Source organism: Moschus berezovskii, chromosome 10, assembly GCF_049115385.1.
Source record: "Moschus berezovskii isolate FMDL1 chromosome 10, NW_MosBer_1.0, whole genome shotgun sequence".
In the NCBI taxonomy this organism is placed as follows: domain Eukaryota; kingdom Metazoa; phylum Chordata; class Mammalia; order Artiodactyla; family Moschidae; genus Moschus; species Moschus berezovskii.
The window spans coordinates 83,748,887-83,769,431 of NC_142469.1; the positions used below are offsets into that span (position 1 = coordinate 83,748,887).

The 20,545-nt window shown below is 40.8% G+C and overlaps 1 protein-coding gene across 1 annotated transcript in view; it reads left to right on the plus strand.

Annotated features, from left to right (window-relative positions):
- ECT2L (epithelial cell transforming 2 like) overlaps positions 1-20,545 on the plus strand; it is an 85,762-nt gene that overhangs the window by 15,584 nt on the left and 49,633 nt on the right. Inside the window, exons 3-4 of the mRNA XM_055433788.2 lie at positions 1,281-1,407; positions 2,211-2,323. Coding sequence (XP_055289763.2) covers positions 1,306-1,407; positions 2,211-2,323 — 215 coding nt within the window. The 5' untranslated portion in view covers positions 1,281-1,305. The remainder of the gene's footprint in view (positions 1-1,280; positions 1,408-2,210; positions 2,324-20,545) is intronic.

The following is a 20,545-nucleotide window of genomic DNA, read 5'->3' on the forward strand; positions in this document are numbered from 1 at the left end:
CAAGGAAAACAAGGGATTTCTCCACCCAACAGCTCATGAGCAACTGAAACCTGGCTTCAACCACGTGAATGAGCTACAAATCCTTCAGATGAGGGACTTCCTTGGTGGTCCAGTGGCTACTCCATACTCCCAATGCAGGGGGCCTGGGTTTGATCCCTGGTCAGGGAACTAGATTCCCTCATGCCACATCAAAGATCGCATGTGCTACGGTGAAGACCTGGCACAGGCAAATAAGTTTAAAAAATCCTTCAGATAAGGCTGGAGTCCTGGCCAACACCTTGATTGCAGCCTATGGGAGACTGTGAAGCAGAGGGACCCCTCATGGACTGAATTATGTCCCTGCAAAACCGACATGTCGAAGCCCCAACACCCAGTGTGACTATATTTGGAGATAGAGCCTATAAAGAGGTAATAAAAGTTAAAAGAGTTTATAAGGTTGGAGGCCTTAATCCAGTTGGACTGATGGCCTTATAAGAAGAGGAAGAGATACCAGAGTGCACCCCCACCCCCACCCCAAATGCACATGTGCTCAGAATGAAGGCCTTGTGTGAACACAGCAGAAAGACTGCACCTGCAAGACAGGTGAGGCCTGTCTTCACCAGAAACAGCATGTAGATCTTAGACTTTCAGCCTCCAGAACTGTGAGAAAATAAACGTCTGTTGTTCGTGCCCCATCCCCACCCCAATCTGTGGTATTTTGTGATGGCAGATCTAGTGCCTTACCAATACTATACCCCACTAGGTTGTATGAGGATTTCTGACCCCCAGGAACTTTGAGATAATAATAACAGTTGTTTTGAGCTGTTAAATTATAGGATAATTTTCCATGCAGCAATAGATCATTAATATATTAATCTAATTTTTCTCTCCTTTTCCTCTGACTTATGCCTTCAAAAGCTCCGTAGGGGTAGGGGGCTGGTGGGGTACATCCTCCTTGAGCCTTTCAGATTGCAGGGAAAGAAAAAGTCAGTATTCATGGTTAGTAAAGAATCATTCCAATTTTTGAGTCAGTTTCCCAGCAAAGTAAAAAACAACTCTGGTTTGGATTCATATTTCAGTGCAAGTAGTTGAGGAGAGAATAATTTCAATGATTTAGAGTTCATGAACTCCCTGTGCATATTTGTATGGACATATATATATATAGTTCTAATTATATTTATATAAACAAATATATAGAGATGAATTGCTGTAATTCTATTATTCCTATAAGGACAGCATTGATATACTGGATCTTGGTGATCTTAATTAAACATTTATTGAAATCAATGTATATTTTCTAGGACTGGACAAAAATAATTTGCTGAGATGTCAGCTGGGAATTCTCCCAGGGAAAGCCTGGAAATGGAGAGCTTCCACACAAGATTCAGTGCCTGGACACCTTTCAGCAACAAGTCATTAAATCGACAGGTGAGTCACATATTCTAGAATAAGATAAGATTAAATTCTAGGGTGACATTTACTGTGATATACTGGGTCTCATGTTACCATATTTAAAATAAATGCTTGTAAGAACTTAGTTTTGAGTCACTTTAAACAGAAATGAACATACATTTGTCTGCCCCAAAGATAATCTTTCTCAGCCCAGTTCACGACTCCAGTTTTATGGAAGGCACGAGACCTGCCCCCATTTTGTCCTGTTTACACCTCAGGAAACAAAATCGAAACCTCCAGGACACACCCTGATTGCTGTAAGGGTGGTGTTTTGGTGTGGAGAGCATTACTGTGTGTATTTCTTTAATTTTCTCTTCCCTCTTGTGCCTACTGCACAGTTCCCTGGGGCCTGAGGATTCCCCCTCCTTTGAAAGGTAATTTGAGAGGTAGTCACTGAATGGCCCAGGCAGCTCTGCCAGACCTCCATGGAGAAGGAGGCTGACTGGGAACTCAGAGCTCGAGTGTGGCCCAGGCTCGTTCGTAGAAACGAGAGCGAGGATTCATTACTTCTTTGTGCCCTCCTTGGGCGCCTCTGTAATTATGTCCCCACCAGCCTTTCCCACCTGCCTACCCAGCAAGCCTGGGCTTGCCTGCATCCCTGGATAAAAAGCAGTTTAAGCTCAAGGGAAAGACCCTTACTACAATGTGAAAGTGCTTTATGAACTGTAACGTGCAAAGCAAATATTTGCTGTGAGGTTGTTAGGTTGCTTATGTCTTGCTTAGCAACTTAGAATATATTGAACTATAAAGGAAAATGTCATTTCTCCCCCAACTTGTAGCTCTTTCAGGAAAGAGTTGCTCTTATAAGTCACTGGTTTGATCTCTGGACTAACAAGCAACGTCAAGAATTCTTATTCACGATTTTTTTACGATGCACTAAGTCACAACTAAGGTAAATGTAGCCTAGTGATGTGATTATCTTAAAGAAAATAAAATGTTATACAATGATCATATAACCTTAAAGAGTTTCTCTTTTCCCTAGAGAAAAACAACACAATTGATATTTTAAGGTTTATAAACAATCTTTTCTAGTGCTGCTTCCTCTTTGAGGATGAAATGGAGCTTTAGGGAACTTGAACACCTTCATACCATAGTGGGATATTTGGTTTTCGCAAAAAAACTTTTGCAGAAAGTTATAAATAGCTTCAGCCAGTGAACCTTTAACAATCTGTTAGTATATTAAGTTCTTGAAACTATCAGATAAGGTATTTCAAGTAGGTGCTCCAAAATATTTGTTACATGAGTTCAGTTCAGTTCAGTTCAGTCGCTCAGTCATGTCCGACTCTCCGCGACCCCATGAATCACAGCACGCCAGGCCTCCCTGTCCATCACCAACTCCCGGAGTTCACTCAAACTTACGTCCACAGAGTCGGTGATGCCATCCAGCCATCTCATTCTCTGTCGTTCCCTTCTCCTCCCGCCCCCAACCTTTCCCAGCATCAGAGTCTTTTCCAGTGAGTCAACTCGTTGCATGAGGTGGCCAAAGTATTGCAGTTTCAGCTTTAGCGTCAGTCCTTCCAATGAACACCCAGGATTGATCTCCTTTAGAATGGACTGGTTGGATCTCCTTGCAGTCCAAGGGACTCTCAAGAGTCTTCTCCAACACCACAGTTCAAAAGCATCAATTCTTCGGCGATCAGCTTTCTTCACAGTCCAACTCTCACATCCATACATGACCACGGGAAAAACCTTAGCCTTGACTAGACGGACCTTGGTTGGTAAAGTAAAGTCTCTGCTTTTTAATATACTATCAAGGTTGGTCATAACTTTCCTTCCAAAGAGTAAGCGTCTTTTAATTTCCTGGCTGCAATCAGCATCTGCAGTGATTTTGGAGCCCCCAAAAATAAAGTCTGACACTGTTTCCACTGTTTCCCCATCTATTTCCCATGAAGTGATGGGACCAGATGCCATGATCTTTGTTTTCTGAATGTTGAGCTTCAAGCCAACCTTTTCACTCTCCTCTTTCACTTTCATCAAGAGGCTTTTGAGTTCCTCTTCACTTTCTGCCATAAGGGTGGTGTCATCTGCATATCTGAGGTTATTGATATTTCTCCCTGCAGTCTTGATTCCAGCTTGTGCTTCTTCCAGCCCAGCGTTCCTCATGATATACTCTGCATAGAAGTTAAATAAGCAAGGTGACAATATACAGCCTTGACGTACTCCTTTTCCTATTTGGAACCAGTCTGTTGTTCCATATACAGTTCTGACTGTTGCTTCCTGACCTGCATACAGGTTTCTTAAGAGGCAGGTCAGGTGGTCTGGTATTCCCATCTCTTTCAGAATGTTCCACAGTTTATGGTGATCCACACAGTCAAAGGCTTTGGCATAGTCAATGAAGCAGAAATAGATGTTTTTCTGGAACTCTCTTGCTTTCTCCATGATCCAGCAGATGTTGGCAATTTGATCTCTGGTGCCTCTGCCTTTTCTAAAACCTGCTTGAACATCTGGGAGTTCATGGTTCACATATTGCTGAAGCCTGGCTTGGAGAATTTTGAGCATGACTTTACTAGCGTGTGAGATGAGTGCAATTGTGCGGTAGTTTGAGCATTCTTTGGCATTGCCTTTCTTTGGGATTGGAATGAAGACTGACCTTTTCCAGTCCTGTGGCCACTGCTGAGCTTTCCAAGTTTGCTGGCATATTGAGTGCAGCACTTTCACAGCATTATCTTTCAAGATTTGAAATAGCTCAACTGGAATTCCATCACCTCCACTAGCTTTGTTGTTACATGAGTAGATGGATCTAAAAAATATCTGAGAAGTGACAGTGGCAGCAACATTTAGAAATATAGGCAGGACTTGTACAGCAGTGATTACTGATTACCGATAAGTCTTGGTTTTTAATTGTTTCCCTTACATCCTATTATATCTGTAATTTATTTTAAAATACTCCAGCATGACTGGTGTGACATGTGAAAGTGTTCACCGCAATTACACGTAGGGGAAGCTAGTGTTCTAATCAAGATTTAGTACTCTTGGATTGGTTAGCTAGCCACTGTATTAAAAAGGTTAAAATGTCTTAATTACCAGATACATTGCTAAGTAGCATATCAAATATCAGACATTAGTTTTTCTCAGAGCAACTTGTGGCATAGTTTGCCAGATGAATGCTAGAAATGGCCTATCTTTGGTGAAATTAATGGTATTCAGATATGTGGACTGACCAAGATATTCCAGAGCGCCCTCTGGCACGCCTGGACCTGGTTGAAGAATCCAGCCAGGCTGGAGGGTGCTTATAAGGATGGATTCATCTCCCAAAATATGGCCTTGTCTGCCTGTGGAATCTCTGAAAGCCTTAGGGCAACAACAAGGGTGGTGATAGAATCCTGTTTCTGGAACACTGTTATTTCTCAGTTTAGTGAACCTTTCACCCAAGGGTCAGAGAGCTGGGATTTCATCAAACCCACAGAGGAGACTACACAAAGTGGTGAGGTTGGGAGGACAGGCCAACCTTTGAAATTCTGAGGTAGTTACCAAAAAGTACCTAAGAGTTGTGCAAGACCAAACTGGCTAATTTTAGTTTATAGCATCTGCTTCTCACTCTTTCTAACCCTTCTGCCTGCCCCATTTCTTTCAATCAACCATTTCTTCTCTTCTGCCTATGAACTCACCTTCTCCGCTGTCAACTTTCTGCGCATCCATGGGCCCATAATGGATTATCCCTGAAAGAGTCACTGGAGGGAGACAGCCATCTTCTCCCATTAACAGATTGTGTTCAAACATGCTGCAAAGACAGGTCACAGATAAAGAGGCTGTTCAGTCAATGCTTAAAAATCAGGGGGAAGGGACAGTCTTATGGTAGTCATTGGCTAGGTTTCCTTTGGCTCCAGCTTTGCAGCTTTCAAGATGAGAAAATAATAGACCAAACCCTTACATCCATAATTGCTTTGTGAGCCATCATGTTCTAGCTTCATGCATCACAAAGTGAGCAATTTTAGTTGTAACCACTGGAGGTCATTAGTGATCTTGTAGTTCACTTTTCACTTTCCACTTTCACACATTGGAGAAGGAAATGGCAACCCACTCCAGTGTTCTTGCCTGGAGAATCCCAGGGAGAGGGGAGCCTGGTGGGCTTCCGTCTATGGGGTCACACAGAGTCGGACACGACTGAAGTGACTTAGCAGCAGCAGCAGCAGTATATTTTGAGGCTCATTAACATTAGGTCTGACTTTTCACTGGAAACTTCATCCATTGTCTGGTACCTGAATTCTTCTTTCTTTAGGACAGGGGTATAGAATTAACCAGTTCACTGAAATTTCTCTGCTTTGTTGGACAGCAGTTTCTGCAGAGCTGTGTGTATTTCATAGTCCCGTGAAGCTGTTATTACATGTTCTGGGCTAGTGACTTCAGGGAAAGTTGTATGTCAATTTCTAGTCTCTGAGTTTGGCATCCTGAAACCAGAATCTTTAATTTGCAGGGGTGGTTTTTGTTGGTGAGCAGCAGTCAGTTCATTCCCCACAGTCTGGATGAAGTCTCTCTCACACTACTTCCTCCCATCATTTTTGGTCAGTCATTTCTTCTCTCTTACAGATACCATGTGCGGATGGGATGGTCTAATCTAAATTTGATGATGGACAGGGAGGCCTGGCGTGCTGTGATTCATGGGGTCGCGGAGAGTCGGACACGACTGAGCGACTGAACTGAACTGAACTGAACTGATTTTAAGTAAATCTAAAAGCCCAACTCATTTTCATTTTTAGTGTAAAGTTAATGCAATAAATTTTAAAGCATCATTATTGAAATGTAATCCACATACATAAAACTCATCCATTCAGTTCAGTTCAGTTCAGTTCAGTCACTCAGTCGTGTCCGACTCTTCGCGACCCCATGAATCACAGCACGCCAGGCCTCCCTGCCCATCACCCATTAGAAGGACACAATTCAGTGGATTTCGCACATTCCCTGAGTTGGGCAACTATCAGCACAATCTAAGTTTAGCACATATCCATCAACCACAAAAGAAACCCCCTTTCTATTAGCAGTCACTCTCCATTCTAACCCCCCTCCAATTCCAGCCAATTCTAATTCCTCCAATTTCATGTACAACCACTAATTTATTTTCTTTCTTTATAAATTTGCCTATTCTAAACTTTTCATATGAATGGATTCATATAATATGTGGCCTTTTATGACTGCCTACTTTCATAAATTATAATGTTCTCAAGGTTTACCTATTTTATAGCATTTATCAGTACTTTCATTTTTATCATGAAATAATACTCCATAATATGGATATGCCATATTTTATTTATTCACTAAAATTGATGAAATTTGGGTTGTTTCCACATGTTGACTACTGTAAACAAAACTGCTGTAAATATCACTTTATAAGTTCTTCTCTATGGATGCTTATTTCTTTTAGGTGTATAACTAGAAATGGAATTGCTGAGTCAAATGGTAATGCTAGAATCAACTTTTAACTATTGTTTCTTCTGAATTTTGTTTACTCCTCTAGTCCCTATTCCCCCATAACTATGAATAAGCTTGTGACTAAATGAGAGAATTCAGCATTATTTGAATGCCTGAACACTTTGTATGTAAGCTCAGTTATTTTTGTGTAATACCTTGTTTTCAAGACAGAGAAGCCAAAGTTTGAGGTGCTTTGTTTTATAATTTCTGAATAACTTTGTTTTAAATCAGGCAGTTATAAAACTTAAATAGGCTGTTGCAGTATTTGCCAGAAATATGTTGTCACAGTTTTTATTAAAAGTTTATTCTTAATCTCTATGAGATATATTCACATATCTAAGATTTTTCTGTCCTAATAAATATTCCATGTTGTTAAGAGTTTGGAACTTTTCTTATAATATTTAAGACATTTTTCAAAGGTTCACCGTCTTAAACCTTCCCTCTGTCAAGTTTTCCCTCTAATTTCAAATGTCACCTCTGCTGGGAAGAGATGTCCTCTTTGTGCTCAAGTTTCACCCCCATGATTTTTACAAACCTCTATCATGGCATTTCCCCAGCCTCCCATACATTATGCTTATCTGGCCACATGTCTGATGGTTTCCAGTGGTGTTGTCCCCCTGCCTCTTGCCTGGGCTGACCTTTCCTGTGACTCCTTGAAGGAAACTTGGCTGTTTGTGTCTGTCATGCTTGGAGAAACCTATGAGACATTTGAATCGGTCTCCTAGTCACACTGGTGGGACCGGTTTCAAATTGCTTCTGTTCAGCCAAAGGTAATACCTCCTACAAAGACCTTTCATTTCGGGGTTGGAGCTGTTCAAGCTTGTAGCTTTTCCTGGTGGGTGGGGCAACATTCATGATTCATGTAATTGCATTTCCAAGACTTGAGAGTCACTTGGACAGCAAGGAGATCAAACCAGTCAATCCTAAAGGAAATTAACCCTGAATATTCATCGGAAGGACTGATGCTGAAGCTGAAGCTCCTATACTTTGGCCACCTGATGTGAAGAGTTGACTCACTGGAAAAGACCCTGAAGCTGGGAAAGATTGAGTACCAGAGGGGAAGGGGGCAACAGAGGATGAGATAGTTGAGTGGTATTACCAACTCAATGGACTAGTTTGAGCAAATTCCAGGAGATAATGAAGGACAGGGAAGCCTGGTGTGCTGCAGTTCATGGGATCACAAAGAGTCAGATATGACTTAGCTACTGAACAATGAAATTCCTAAGACATGGATGGAGTGTGTGTGTGTGTGCAGGGAGAGGAAGATCACAACCAAATAAAGATTAGCTCTTGTCATTCATCTCCATCAGAGTCACCTGGAAATGGGGTTGGAGGGTAGAAAAATGTACCAGCGCATGTATAGTTAAAAGGGAACATCCCCTCTTACTCTCATCTCAGTACACCCACCCACCCGCCTCCCAAGGAGTTCCTTGGAGGACTCAGTTGAGGATGTCTGTTTCAATTGTAATCTCTGAGGAAATCTAGTGCATAAACTTTTTCAGAGACAACATACTTCTAGATTATCCTTAAATACAGAATAGCTATATCATGCTGAATTACTGCCATCTGTTAGAAAGGAGGATATTTCTGTGTGGAGGTGGTGGAGAGGAGGGGGGAGTGTTCAGAGATACATTGTTTTCTAAATATCCAAGACAGGTCTGGAAATGTGGCTCATCCTGCTTCTTCCCTCTCATCAGCCTCATATTCTGGATATACTGGGTTGGCCAAAAAGTTCATTTGGGTTTTCTAAAAAACCCCAAGCAAACTTTTTGGCCAACCCAATATTTCTACCCTTTCACACAGATCAAATGGTTATGGACAACCACAGGAAATATCAGTATTTGTTTTGGGGGTGGCTTTTAGGGGTGGATGAAACAAGAAAGAAAGTCCTGAAGTTTAAAAGGAAAGGAAAATATGAACTATACAGTCCATGGAATCCTCCAAGCCAGAATATGGAGTGGGTAGCTGTTCCCTTCTCCAGGGGATCTTCCCAACCCAGGAATCAAACTCAGGTCTCCCACATTGCAGGCAGATTCTTTACCAGCTGAGCCACCAGGGAAGCCCAAGAATACTGGAGTAAGTAGCCTATCCCTTCTCCAGGGAATCTTCCCAACCCAGGAAATGAACTGGGGTCTCCTGCATTGTAGGTGGATTTTTTTTTACCAGCTGAGATACCAGGGAATCCCTCAAGAAAGAAAATCCTGAAGTTTAAAAGGAAAGGAGAAACCTAAAGCCAAAGCTTTTTTACCGGGTAGGGGTGGGGACAAAGTAAGGGTGTGTGGTAGGAAAGCCATTGGCTTACATTAGGCAAAGCCTCTGCTCTTGAAGTCCTCACTTCCTGTTTCTTCTTTTGTAATGTTTCACTTCTCTTTACAGCATGTAGCTCCACCTGCCATTCTTTATACACGGTAGTACTTGCTTGTTTATTTACTGTCTGCCTATTCCATTAGAAGGTAACTCGATGAGTACAGGCACATATTCTGGTACCTCTTTCCATCCCTAGTACTTAAAACAACACCAGGTTCATAGTAGCCACTCAACAAATACTTGTTTGAATGAATGGAGATGTGTTAGATACTCCTATTACAATGATAATAAAGAGATAATCAGGAAAAAAAACTTTCCTTTGATAATTCTTTAGGAAGAAGGACTTTTTTTTCAAGATATTACAAGTTCTAGAGTATAGGATATTATTAATACTTTGCTTCATTGAAGACTTTTCATTTCTAATCAATTCAAGACTTCTATAAAGGGATTCCAGAAGGAATTATGCATAGTAATAATACCTAAAGGTATTATATATTGCTGGAGAAGGGTATGGCCACCCACTTCCGTGTTCTTGCCTGGAGAATTCCATGGACAGAGAAGCCTGGCTGGCTACAGTCCGTGGGATCACACAGTCAGACACCGCTGAGTGACTAACACACATCACGTATAGCACACCTCCAGAGGGCGCTGTTTCACTCTGTCATCTGTGTGAATGGCACCTGCTAAACTTGTTTTTTGTACAGCTTTGCAAATGTAGCAGTCCTGATAATACTCCAGTCATTTATAAAGTACGTGATGTTAGCTTCCAGATCTACCAAGTATTATTTACCTTCTGCGTAGGAAGAGTCAAATCCACAGATAATTTACTGGAAAATGGAAACAAGGATTTAGGAGACTATTTGTCTCTATCCTGTATTTAAAAATCTCTTTAAGAAATTTTCAGGAGGGTTGTGGCAGAGTCAGAGTAGAAGTGGGGCTTCCCTAGTGGCTCAGTAGTAAAGAATGCCTGCCAATGCAGGAGACATGGGTTCAGTTCCAGGAAGATCCCACATGTGGCAGAGCAACTAATCCCATGTGCCACAAATATTGATCCTGTGCTCTAGAGCGCAGGAGCTGCAACTACTGAGCTCACATGCGGCAACTTCTGAAGCCCACAAAACGCCCTAGAGTCCTTGCTCCACGGCAAGAGAAGCCACTGAAATTAGAAGCCCAAGCATCGCAACTAGAGTAGGCCCCACTTGCCTAGAGAAAAACCCACACAGCAACAAAGATCCAGCACAGCTAAAAATAAAATTTTTGAAAGAGTAGAAGTGGCTGCCTATAAGACTTAAATGGCTGAAAATCTTAGAAGCAGAAGGAGGATGCTCTTATTACATACATAATAAATGTTCAGTGAACACCTGGAATCTTTCGTCCTGCTTTCTCTGTATATTCTTTTCATGTCATGGTCAGAAGGCTTTCAAGTGCAAATAATAGAAATGGAATTCAAACAAGACTGAGAAGAAAAGGAAATTTAATGACCTAAGATTTCTCAAGTTATAGGCTGTGCTAGATCCTAAGATTCAAACAAGTTACCATGGCTCTTTCTCTCTCCCTTCGCCCAGCTCTGCTTCCCTTGGGTGCTGCATAAAACTATAAAGATAAGCACAAGACCTTTAGGAAGGAAATTAGAAATCTGTATTAAAGAACAGTAGGAAAAAACCTGGGTAAATAGATAGATATGCTATGTTTAAAGATACCAGTTCTCTCCACATAAATCTTTCAATTCAAGTCAATCCCAGTACAGATCCCCAAAGAGCATTTTCTTATGAACTTTGAGAAACTAATTCTAAAGCTAATCTGGAAAAGAGAATGGACTGTTACAGCTATGAAAAATTTAAGATAAAGAAAAAAATTAGTGAGTTGCACTGCCAGATATTAAAACCACTTTTATCCATTTATGAAATATCTCCATATAATAACTCAAGTGTAAAGGGAAAAAGGACTGAGATAGTGTTCTGAAGGGGAGGAAAAAAACAGGTAGCTATAAAGATTGGGTAGATCAGGCACTTGGGCTGCTGGATGGAGATCCTTCCTCTTCTTGCATCAATTCCTGTTTAAAGGGCTGTCCTGTTTAAAGAAACTGTCCATCACACCTCCTCCCACGCACACCATTCCCCACTTCCTCTTCATCTTCCTACAAAGCCCTTCCCCCTCGTAGTTCTCCTGTGCTTCAGGGGTGGTGGGTCACCCCGACACCCAAAGAGTAAGTCACAGTTGGACAGAATCACGGCCATTCCCTCCTCCTTGAGGTGTCTGGTTTAGGAAAGGACATGCAGATCTTGGTTCTGCTGAAGGAAACACAAGAGAGTGGCTGCTAGAGTTTCTGGGGAAATTTTCTTCACTCTCAAAGGGACCTAAAAAGGAACTTGAGGAAAGAACAGGCCTTCATCTGCCCTATAGCCTGTGGCCTCTGCTGTGTGCAAATCTATGCTCACAGTAGTCAGTCATTTGGGAACAACTTCAGAGAACAAGCTTGAGGAGCACAGCAAACTATTAAGCAGGCAAAGTGAAAATACAGAAAATCTTGACCCTTGACTATTTTGAGTTCTTGAATTCACCAACTCTGGAGCTGCCCTGCTTTTCCTTCTTTAAGAGAAAAGAAGATAAACAGGTTTTAAGGTGGTCCATAATAGTCCATTTATCTACTTGTCACTCTCTTGTCATATCAACTTTGCAGGATCTAGCAAAGAACCAGATAGATTTGAAAAACAAAAAGCACCAAGTAGTCAAACTAATGTCCTTTACACAATAGAAGAGAGTCTGTCAGACCTTCTGTAGAGTTTAAGTATTTAATTCAAGGCTTCAAACAGGATTATACATTCTTCTAAGTACTTCATGCATGTATTCAACACTTTGTACCTGATTGGCATCAGCATCAATATCTGCTAGGCTGCCTCTTCTACCAACAGGAAGTCTAGTTCACCAACATTAAGTAGGGTGACCCCATTAGAGTCACTTGGAATTTGTTAAAAACGAACTGTGAGCCTCACCCATAGACATTTTGGCTCAACATACCTGGGGTGGGGCTGGGAAGCTGTTTTTACTAAGTTCCCAAAATGATTTGATCTACAGTCGAGTATATAACACAAGGCCTGGGATCAAACCAGTCAATCCTAAAGGAAATCAATCCTGAATATTCATTGGAAGAACTGATGCTGAAGCTTCAATACTTCGGCCACCTGATGTGAAGAGCCAATTCACTGGAAAAGACCCTGATGCTGGGAAAGATTGAAGGAAGGAGGAGAAGGGGACGACAGGATGAGATGGTTGGATGGCATCATTGACTCGATGGACTGAGTTTGAGCAAGCTCTGGGAGTTGGTGATGGAGACGGAAGCCTGGCGTGCTGCAGTCCATAAGGTCACAAAGAGTCAGACACCACTAAGCAACTGAACTGAACTGGGTGACCTGAAGGCCCAAAGGCTTCTTCCATCTCTTTATCAGTTCCTTCTTGGAGGCAGGGATACAGACCATGAGTGTCCTGTCTTTTCTATTATCAATTAACAAAGCAAAGTTATTTGTTCAGTTTCTGTAGGTTTTTCATCTTTTATATCTTATACCTTTTAGTAGTTTTAGAATATTTCACTGTAAGTAACTTTCAACTTGACACCAATAATAAAAGAAATATTTTACTCTCATATAATTGGAAAACTCAGAGGTAGGTTTGGCTGCAGTTGAAGCTTGATCCAGAGGTTCAGTAATAAAACCAATGATGTGTTTTTTTCTGCCCCTCTGCTCTACCTTCGACGGTCATGGCTTCAACTATTATGGTTCCTCAGTTGTGTCCAGAAGAGAAAAAGTCTTATTTTAGTTTCACTCTGATTGGATTAGTTTGGGCCCATGCCCATTTCTGCCAGTGGGTGTGGCTATGGGATTGACCCACATGAATTTAATTAGCCTTGACCATGTGATTTTTGGAGTCAGCTTCTGTAGAACCATCGTTCGTTCGTTCGTTCCGTCGCTCAGTCGTGTCCGACTCTTTGCGATCCCGTGGACTGTAGCCTACCAGGCTTCTCCGTCCATGGGATTCTCCAGGCAAGAATACTGGAGTGGGTTACCGTTCACCAAATAGGAATGGAGGTTATTTTATCTAAAGAAGAGGAAATAAATGATAGATACCAAAAGTGAAAGTGAAGTGAAAGTGTTAGTTGCTCACTTGTGTCCAACTCTTTGCGAGCTCATGGACTGTAGCCCCCTAGATTCTTCTATCCATGGAATTCTCCAGGCAAGAATACTGGCGTGGGTTGCCATTCCCTTCTCCAGGGGGTCTTCCCAAACCAGGGATTGAACCTGGGTCTACCCACATTGCAGGCAGATTCTTTACCATCCAAGTCAGCAGATAAAGTCTATTCATCAAGCATTCAGTGAATCTTTACCAAGGGCCTACTGTATAACAAGCATAGTTCTGGGTACATGAGATTCAACATTGAATGGAATGGAGTGTAAAAGACTTCTACCCTCTGAAGTGCATATTTTAGTAGACTAAAACTTGTCCTAAAATGGGAAAAGAAGAATGTCCATGAGTCTCAGTGGATATTTGATAATACAAAATAGCACCCCTGGAAATATTTGGGAGTATTTTGCATGTCTTAGAAGCTAGAGCACTGTGATAGACTGGATAAATGTCTCAAAATATGTGCAGGCCCTAATCCCTGAAACCTAGAAATGTTATCTTGTTTGGAAAAAGGACTTCACAGATGTGATTAAGGATTTATGATGGGGAGATTATCCTGCATTATTGGGATTCAACATAATCTCAGTGGTCCTTGTAATGGGTTCAAGAGACATCATAATCAGAAGAGAATGATGTGATGATGGAAGAGATGGAGCGATTTGAACATCTCATGCTGCTGACTTTGAAGGTAGAGAAAGGGAATATGAGTCAAGGAAAACAGGCAGCTACTAGAACCTGAAAAAGACAAGGAGACAAATATCCCCTTAGAGTTTCCAGAAATAAACCAGTCCTGCCAAAACCTTGTCTGTAGCCCAGTGAACCTGATTTCAGACTTGTGATCTCAGAACTCCGAGAGGACACGTGTACTGCTTTAAGCCACCAAGTTGGTGGTAATTTGTTATAATGAAAAGGAAATTAATACAAGCAGTGATTTTGTCTTCCTTGTTTTTCAACTTTTTTTTTTCATCCTTTATTCTAATTTAAACATACTTATTTACCCCCTGCTAAGCTACAAGCACCATATCAGGTGCTGGGGACAGAGCAGCCAACAAGACTGCCACTATGCCTTTTTTATTTTTTTTTATGGGGCTTGCTTCCCTGGTGGCTCAGAGGTTAAAGCGTCTGCCTGCAATGTGGGAGATCTAGGTTCAATTCCCTGAGTTGGGAAGATCCGCTGGAGAAGGAAATGGCAACCCACTCCAGTACTCTAGCCTGGAGAACCCCATGGATGGAGGAGACTGGTGGGCTACAGTCCATGGGGTTGCAGAGTCGGACACGACTGAGCAACTTCACTCACTCACTCGTCCCATAGAAGAGAAAGACTAAATGGTGAATGAGTCAAAAAAAGGGACTAAAAGATTTGAGAGTTAGCTAGAAAAGAAACACAAAAATAGTGCTTAGCTTACACTGTAGTGCACATCAAGTGTAAAGGATACACGTTTTGGCAAAGAATATGAGATGGAATTAAGTATGAGATAAAATTAAATAGACAGGGCTCAGTGAGCAGACAGTAGACTCACAAGGGGAAGTGTTTGGGGAACAGAAACGGTCAGCCTACTGGAAAGGTGAGAGGATTCTGGCAGTACCCCAGAAATATCATCCCCCAGACCCACCTTATATGGTCACTTATATGTCACAAAACTAGCTTTTTACAAGCCATGTGACCTTGATCTGCCATTTTGGTTCCAGAGAAAGTTTTGTGCTCCTGCCTCAGAAACTTATTTTGCTTCATTGGTCACAAGTCATATAATAATAAGAATCACACAAGGAAAGTCATCCTGCACTCACATAGTGACATCAAGTCCAAGTACATGCATTATCCTCTATTTTTCATAACCCTAGGCAGGTTTGGCCAACCCAATCAATATCAAGGAAATAGCTACAGTTGTGCTGTGACAAAGGAAAAGTACAGGGGCTAGTACAGGGGCTCATCTAGTACAGGGGCTCATGGAAGCCTTCCCTGGGGATCTGACACTTCGGCTGGAATCCAAAGGATGTTTAGAGATAGATAAGCCAAGACTTGGAGAATAAGTGTTTCATTTGGAGGGGACCACTTATGTGAAAGCCATGGGCCTTCTCTGTCTATTCAATAGTTCTATAAAATCAGGCCTTTGTAGATACGTTAGAAAGTGTGAATAAGAAAAAAGAGGAAAATACCATAATCATCCATAATTGCACCACTTAAATGTGACCTATTTTTTATGCTTTTATGTATCCATTTAACTATTTATGAATTTGCATATACAAATTATTTGAAAATCTTAAAAAAATCTTCAGTCAGCCTCCTTATTGCTGTACCCACACCTAGGTTTGCTCTTTTTTCCACCGGAGACCTCAGCACATGGTTCATTTTCTGTCCACCCCTGACCCAGTGGTAATTCTGTGTGACACTTGCCTCCATGTGAAAGTCCACCTAGCACAGACCCTTACCACCTTATCAAGCGTATGTGAAGCTGCTAGATAAGACAAGGAGACGCTACCTAAACCACTAGAAGACAAGGAGCTCTGCCAAGTCTGCTCAGCCCTCTCCAAACCACCTCTCCAGCCTGCTCTCTCAGCCGCTTCATCATGATTGTGGCAGCTTCTTTCTACTTCTTATCAGAAATTTTAGAACAGAGAATTAGATTCAAGTTCCATATTACTAAGCCTGGTTATTTTTGCAAAGCACACATTGTGCATTGAAAAGCACACTGCGAGGCATTATCATGAATTATTTAAATGAAGCTATCCCTGTCACAGCAAATGAGCAAAGCACATTTTGTTCATTGTCTCCTCACATGTTGTTATTTCTCTTCATGGATTTCTTACTTTGTGACATTAACTAAAATGCAATGAGCCACAGTGTCGTTACTGCAAACCACCCTATTTCTCTGCTCCTCATGCACTGATTCTTTTTTTAATGTGACTGAAGCATTTTCTTTCCTTCATGCTTAAGATTCATTATACTTGAATGTTTTCCTTGTAGCAACTCAGACTAGGAACAAATATAAAACATGTGTAATTAAGGTTTACTTTAAAAAGCGACTCAGACTTGATTCTGCTTTACTTGACTGGGATGGAACAGTAGATGCTAAAGTGGATGGGAACAAAGACTCCGAATATACTGAGACCAAGGCTGAAAACTCCTGTTTTGCACTTATTTTATTGATCTATTTTAGAATTCCAGATGAGAGCAAATTGTCTCTCAAGGGCCGGTGGAATGATTGTGAAGCCTCCCTCAGACACTGAGGAGTTAAGGTCATGAATCCACTGGGATTAACTGTCCTTGTTGCTGTCACAAGTCTCATTCAGTTTGAATGTTAATCACCATCACTACTAAGAAGATCCCTATGAGACACTTCTGTCTGTGGATACTCTGTGCTGCCAGGACACGCAGAACTCCATCCTTTGCCCTCCTGCTTACCCCCAATCCCCATCCTTTCCAGACCACAGGTTCATTTTAAACCACTCTATCTCCAGTTATGATAAAGCTGCAGGGACAGGGATCAAGAAGAAGCAGTGACATAAAGTCAGGGGAGTAGAACACACAAAAATAAGGCAATCATTAAACCTTGGAACTAAAGCAAATAGTTGCTTCTTAAAAAACAAAAACAAAACAACTTTTTACATAATTTTTAACTTACAGAGAAAAGGTGCAAAGCTAATGCAAATAGTTTCTTTAAACTTTTTACTTGGATCCCTTGATTGTTAACATTTTACCATTTTTTCTTTATTATTCTGATTATTTGAGAGTGAGTTGTAGACGTAATGCCCCACTAACCCTAAGCATTTCAGTATGTTTCCTAAAAATCAAGTGTACTCTCCCGAAAAATCACAGTACATCCTCCAATGTCAGGAAATCATCATCAATTCAACACTAGTGTCAATGCACAGACGCCATTCAATATTCCTGATTGTTCCAACAATATCTTTTACAATCATCCTTTCCTTCTCAGTCCAAAATCCAACCAAGGTCATTTATTGTATTTAGTTTTCAAGTCTCTACATCCACCTTCAATGTGGCAAAATTCCTCAGTTTTCCCTTGTCTTTTCTTACTTGACACTTGAATAGCATAGAGCTGCTACTTTGTTGAATGACCTTCAATTTGTGGTTGACTGATATTTCCTCAAGATTACTTCGAGGTCATACATTCTTGGCAGGTATAACACAGACTTGATGCTGTGTTCTTAGTGGATCATCCTGGGGGTACAGTATATCAGGTTGTCCCACTGTTAATGATCTTGACTTTACCACTTGGTTAAGATGGTTAATTATAAAGTATTTTATATTTATTAATAATTAAAAAGTATTTGAGTGATTAGTTTTAAATTAATTAAAAAGTATTTATGCAAGTATTTTTTTCTCATCAAATTTTTACCCACTAGTCTTTAGCATATATTGTTGATTCTAATCTGAAGTATTACTGTGATAGCTGATTTTCTCATTTCTTAATTTCTTCTATATGTATGAAATGGTGTTCTTTTGCAAGGTAGAACATTTCTTTCTCCAAGGACTTGAAATGAGGCTCCAGTTAAGCCAAAAGTTTGTTATTTCATGGTCAAAACTGTTTCTGGGTCTAATGGATATTCAACAATCTGTTGGTGAGGGTAACTAAGGTCTTTTTTTGTCCCTCACTGGAGGTGCCATTTTCATTTTGCATTGAAACGTTCTGAGGCTTGGCCCACTCTATGGAAATATAGGTCAGAGAAGACCCACTGAAGGATGAAATCTGCTCAGAGTCATCACTGTTCTTTTAGTGAGTTAATCTGTGTCCATTAGGACTCAGTAATAGGGCAGCAGCAGCCACTTAGTGAGAAAAAGTCTTGAAGTCCCAGTGGTGTTAGGAAAATGAGTTCTGGTAGGTTCTTATACCAAAGTTTCCAATTAGCTGTAAGATTAGTCACAAAATGTCAGTGATTCTGCAGAGTTTGGGGGAAATCAGGGAGTTTCAGGGAAAAAGGCTTAATTTACTGATACCTGGATTGCTACCTGGAGGCTTGGAACTGTACAGATGTTTATTGCTAATATATAAAGAGAACAATCAGGGATTAAGTGTCTTTTTTCTGTGTGTAATTATTAGCTGCAGGGCCAGCAGTACATTCTTCATGGACCATGAAATGTTTTTTGGCCTAAGAGGGCCTCTAAGATGATCACTTTAGTAGGGCCTTGGACTTTGTATTCCTTCAAGATCTATCTCTGCTTAGGTGGCATGCATGTAAGAAGTTTTCTTGAAGGATATTGTATTTTAGAAGTTTTCTTTGTGGATGTCATATTAAGTTATTTTTGAATGTATTAACATATGATATAGTTTATGCTTAAGTTTTCTTTTTTAGTGATAAACACAAATATTTATGGATGAAATTATATAATGTCTTGGATTTGCTTTAAAATAATATGGGGATGATTGAGCAAGATGAAGAACAGGATATGGCAGAAACCAGGTTGGGTACAGGATGATAATTATTTATTAATTACTGGAGTCATAATAGTATTACAAATATTAATGTAAGATAAAGACATTTTCAAATAAAAGGCAACTGACAAAATTTGTTGTCAGAAGACCAGCAATAAAGAAATGCTAAAGGAAGTTCTTCAGGCTAAGGAAATTGATACCAGATGGAAACTTGGATTTAAAAGCAGGAATGAAGAGCACAGGAAGTGATAAATGTGGGAGAAAATATAAAATTTTTAAATTATTTTAAAGATACATGACTTAAGCAAAACAATATATTGTGGGGTTTATAACATAAGTAGATGCAGTAGAGATGACAACAAATGCACAAAGGATAGTGAGAATTATATCATTGCACTGGTCTTTAATTTTACATAAATATTAGCTCTATGTAGACTATGAAAAGTTAAAGATACATATCATACTTCCTGGAAACAACTTTAAAAAGTAGTGCCAAGATACCCTTAAAAACAAATAAAGGAATTAAAATGGAATACAAAAATGTTTATTAATTCAAATCAAGGCAAGAGAAGAGGAATAAAGTTTCATAAAACAGATGGGACAACCAAATAACAAATTGAGATTTGGGTTCAACTATCACCAATCAATCCTAAAGGAAATCATCTCTGAAAATTCATTGGAAGGACTGATGTGCAAACTGAAGCTCCAATACTTTGGCAACCTGATGTGAAGAGCTGACTCACTGGAAAGGACCCTGATGCTGGGAAAGGTTGAAAGACAAAGGAGAAGGGGGGCGGCAGAGGATAAGATGATTAGATGGCATCACCGACTCAATGGACATGAATTTGAGCGAACTCTGGGAAATAGTGAAGGACAAGGAAGCATGGCGTGCTGCAGACCATGGGATTTCAAAGAGTCGGACATGACTTAGCAATTGAACAACACAGCAACAATGACAATCAGTCAGTTCAGTTCAGTCGCTCAGTCGTGTCCGACTCTCCGCGACCCCATGAATCACAGCACGCCAGGCCTCCCTGTCCATCACCAACTCCCGGAGTTCACTCAAACTCATGTCCATCAAGTCAGTGATGCCATCCAGCCATCTCATTCTCTGTCGTCCCCTTCTCCTCCCACCCCCAATCCCTCCCAGCATCAGAGTCTTTTCCAGTGAGTCAACTCGTCGCATGAGGTGGCCAAAGTATTGCAGCTTCAGCTTTAGCATCAGTCCTTCTAATGAACACCCAGGATTGATCTCCCTTAGAATGGACTGGTTGGATCTCCTGGCGGTACAAGGGACTCTCAAGAGTCTTCTCCAACACCACAGTTCAAAAGCATCAATTCTTTGGTGATCAGCTTTCTTCACAGTCCAACTCTCACATCCATACATGACCACGGGAAAAACCATAGCCTTGACTAGACGGACCTTTGTTGGCAAAGTAATGTCTCTGCTTTTCAATATATTATCAAGGTTGGTCATAACTTTCCTTCCAAGGAGTAAGCGTCTTTTAATTTCATGGCTGCAGTCAGCATCCGCAGTGATTTTGGAGCCCCCAAAAATAAAGTCTGACACTGTTTCCACTGTTTTTCCATCTATTTCCCATGAAGTGATGGGACCAGATGCCATGATCTTTGTTTTCTGAATGTTGAGCTTCAAGCCAACCTTTTCACTCTCCTCTTTCACTTTCATCAAGAGGCTTTTGAGTTCCTCTTCACTTTCTGCCATAAGGGTGGTGTCATCTGCATATCTGAGATTATTGATATTTCTCCCAGCAATCTTGATTTCAGCTTGTGCTTCTTCCAGCCCAGCGTTCCTCATGATGTACTCTGCATAT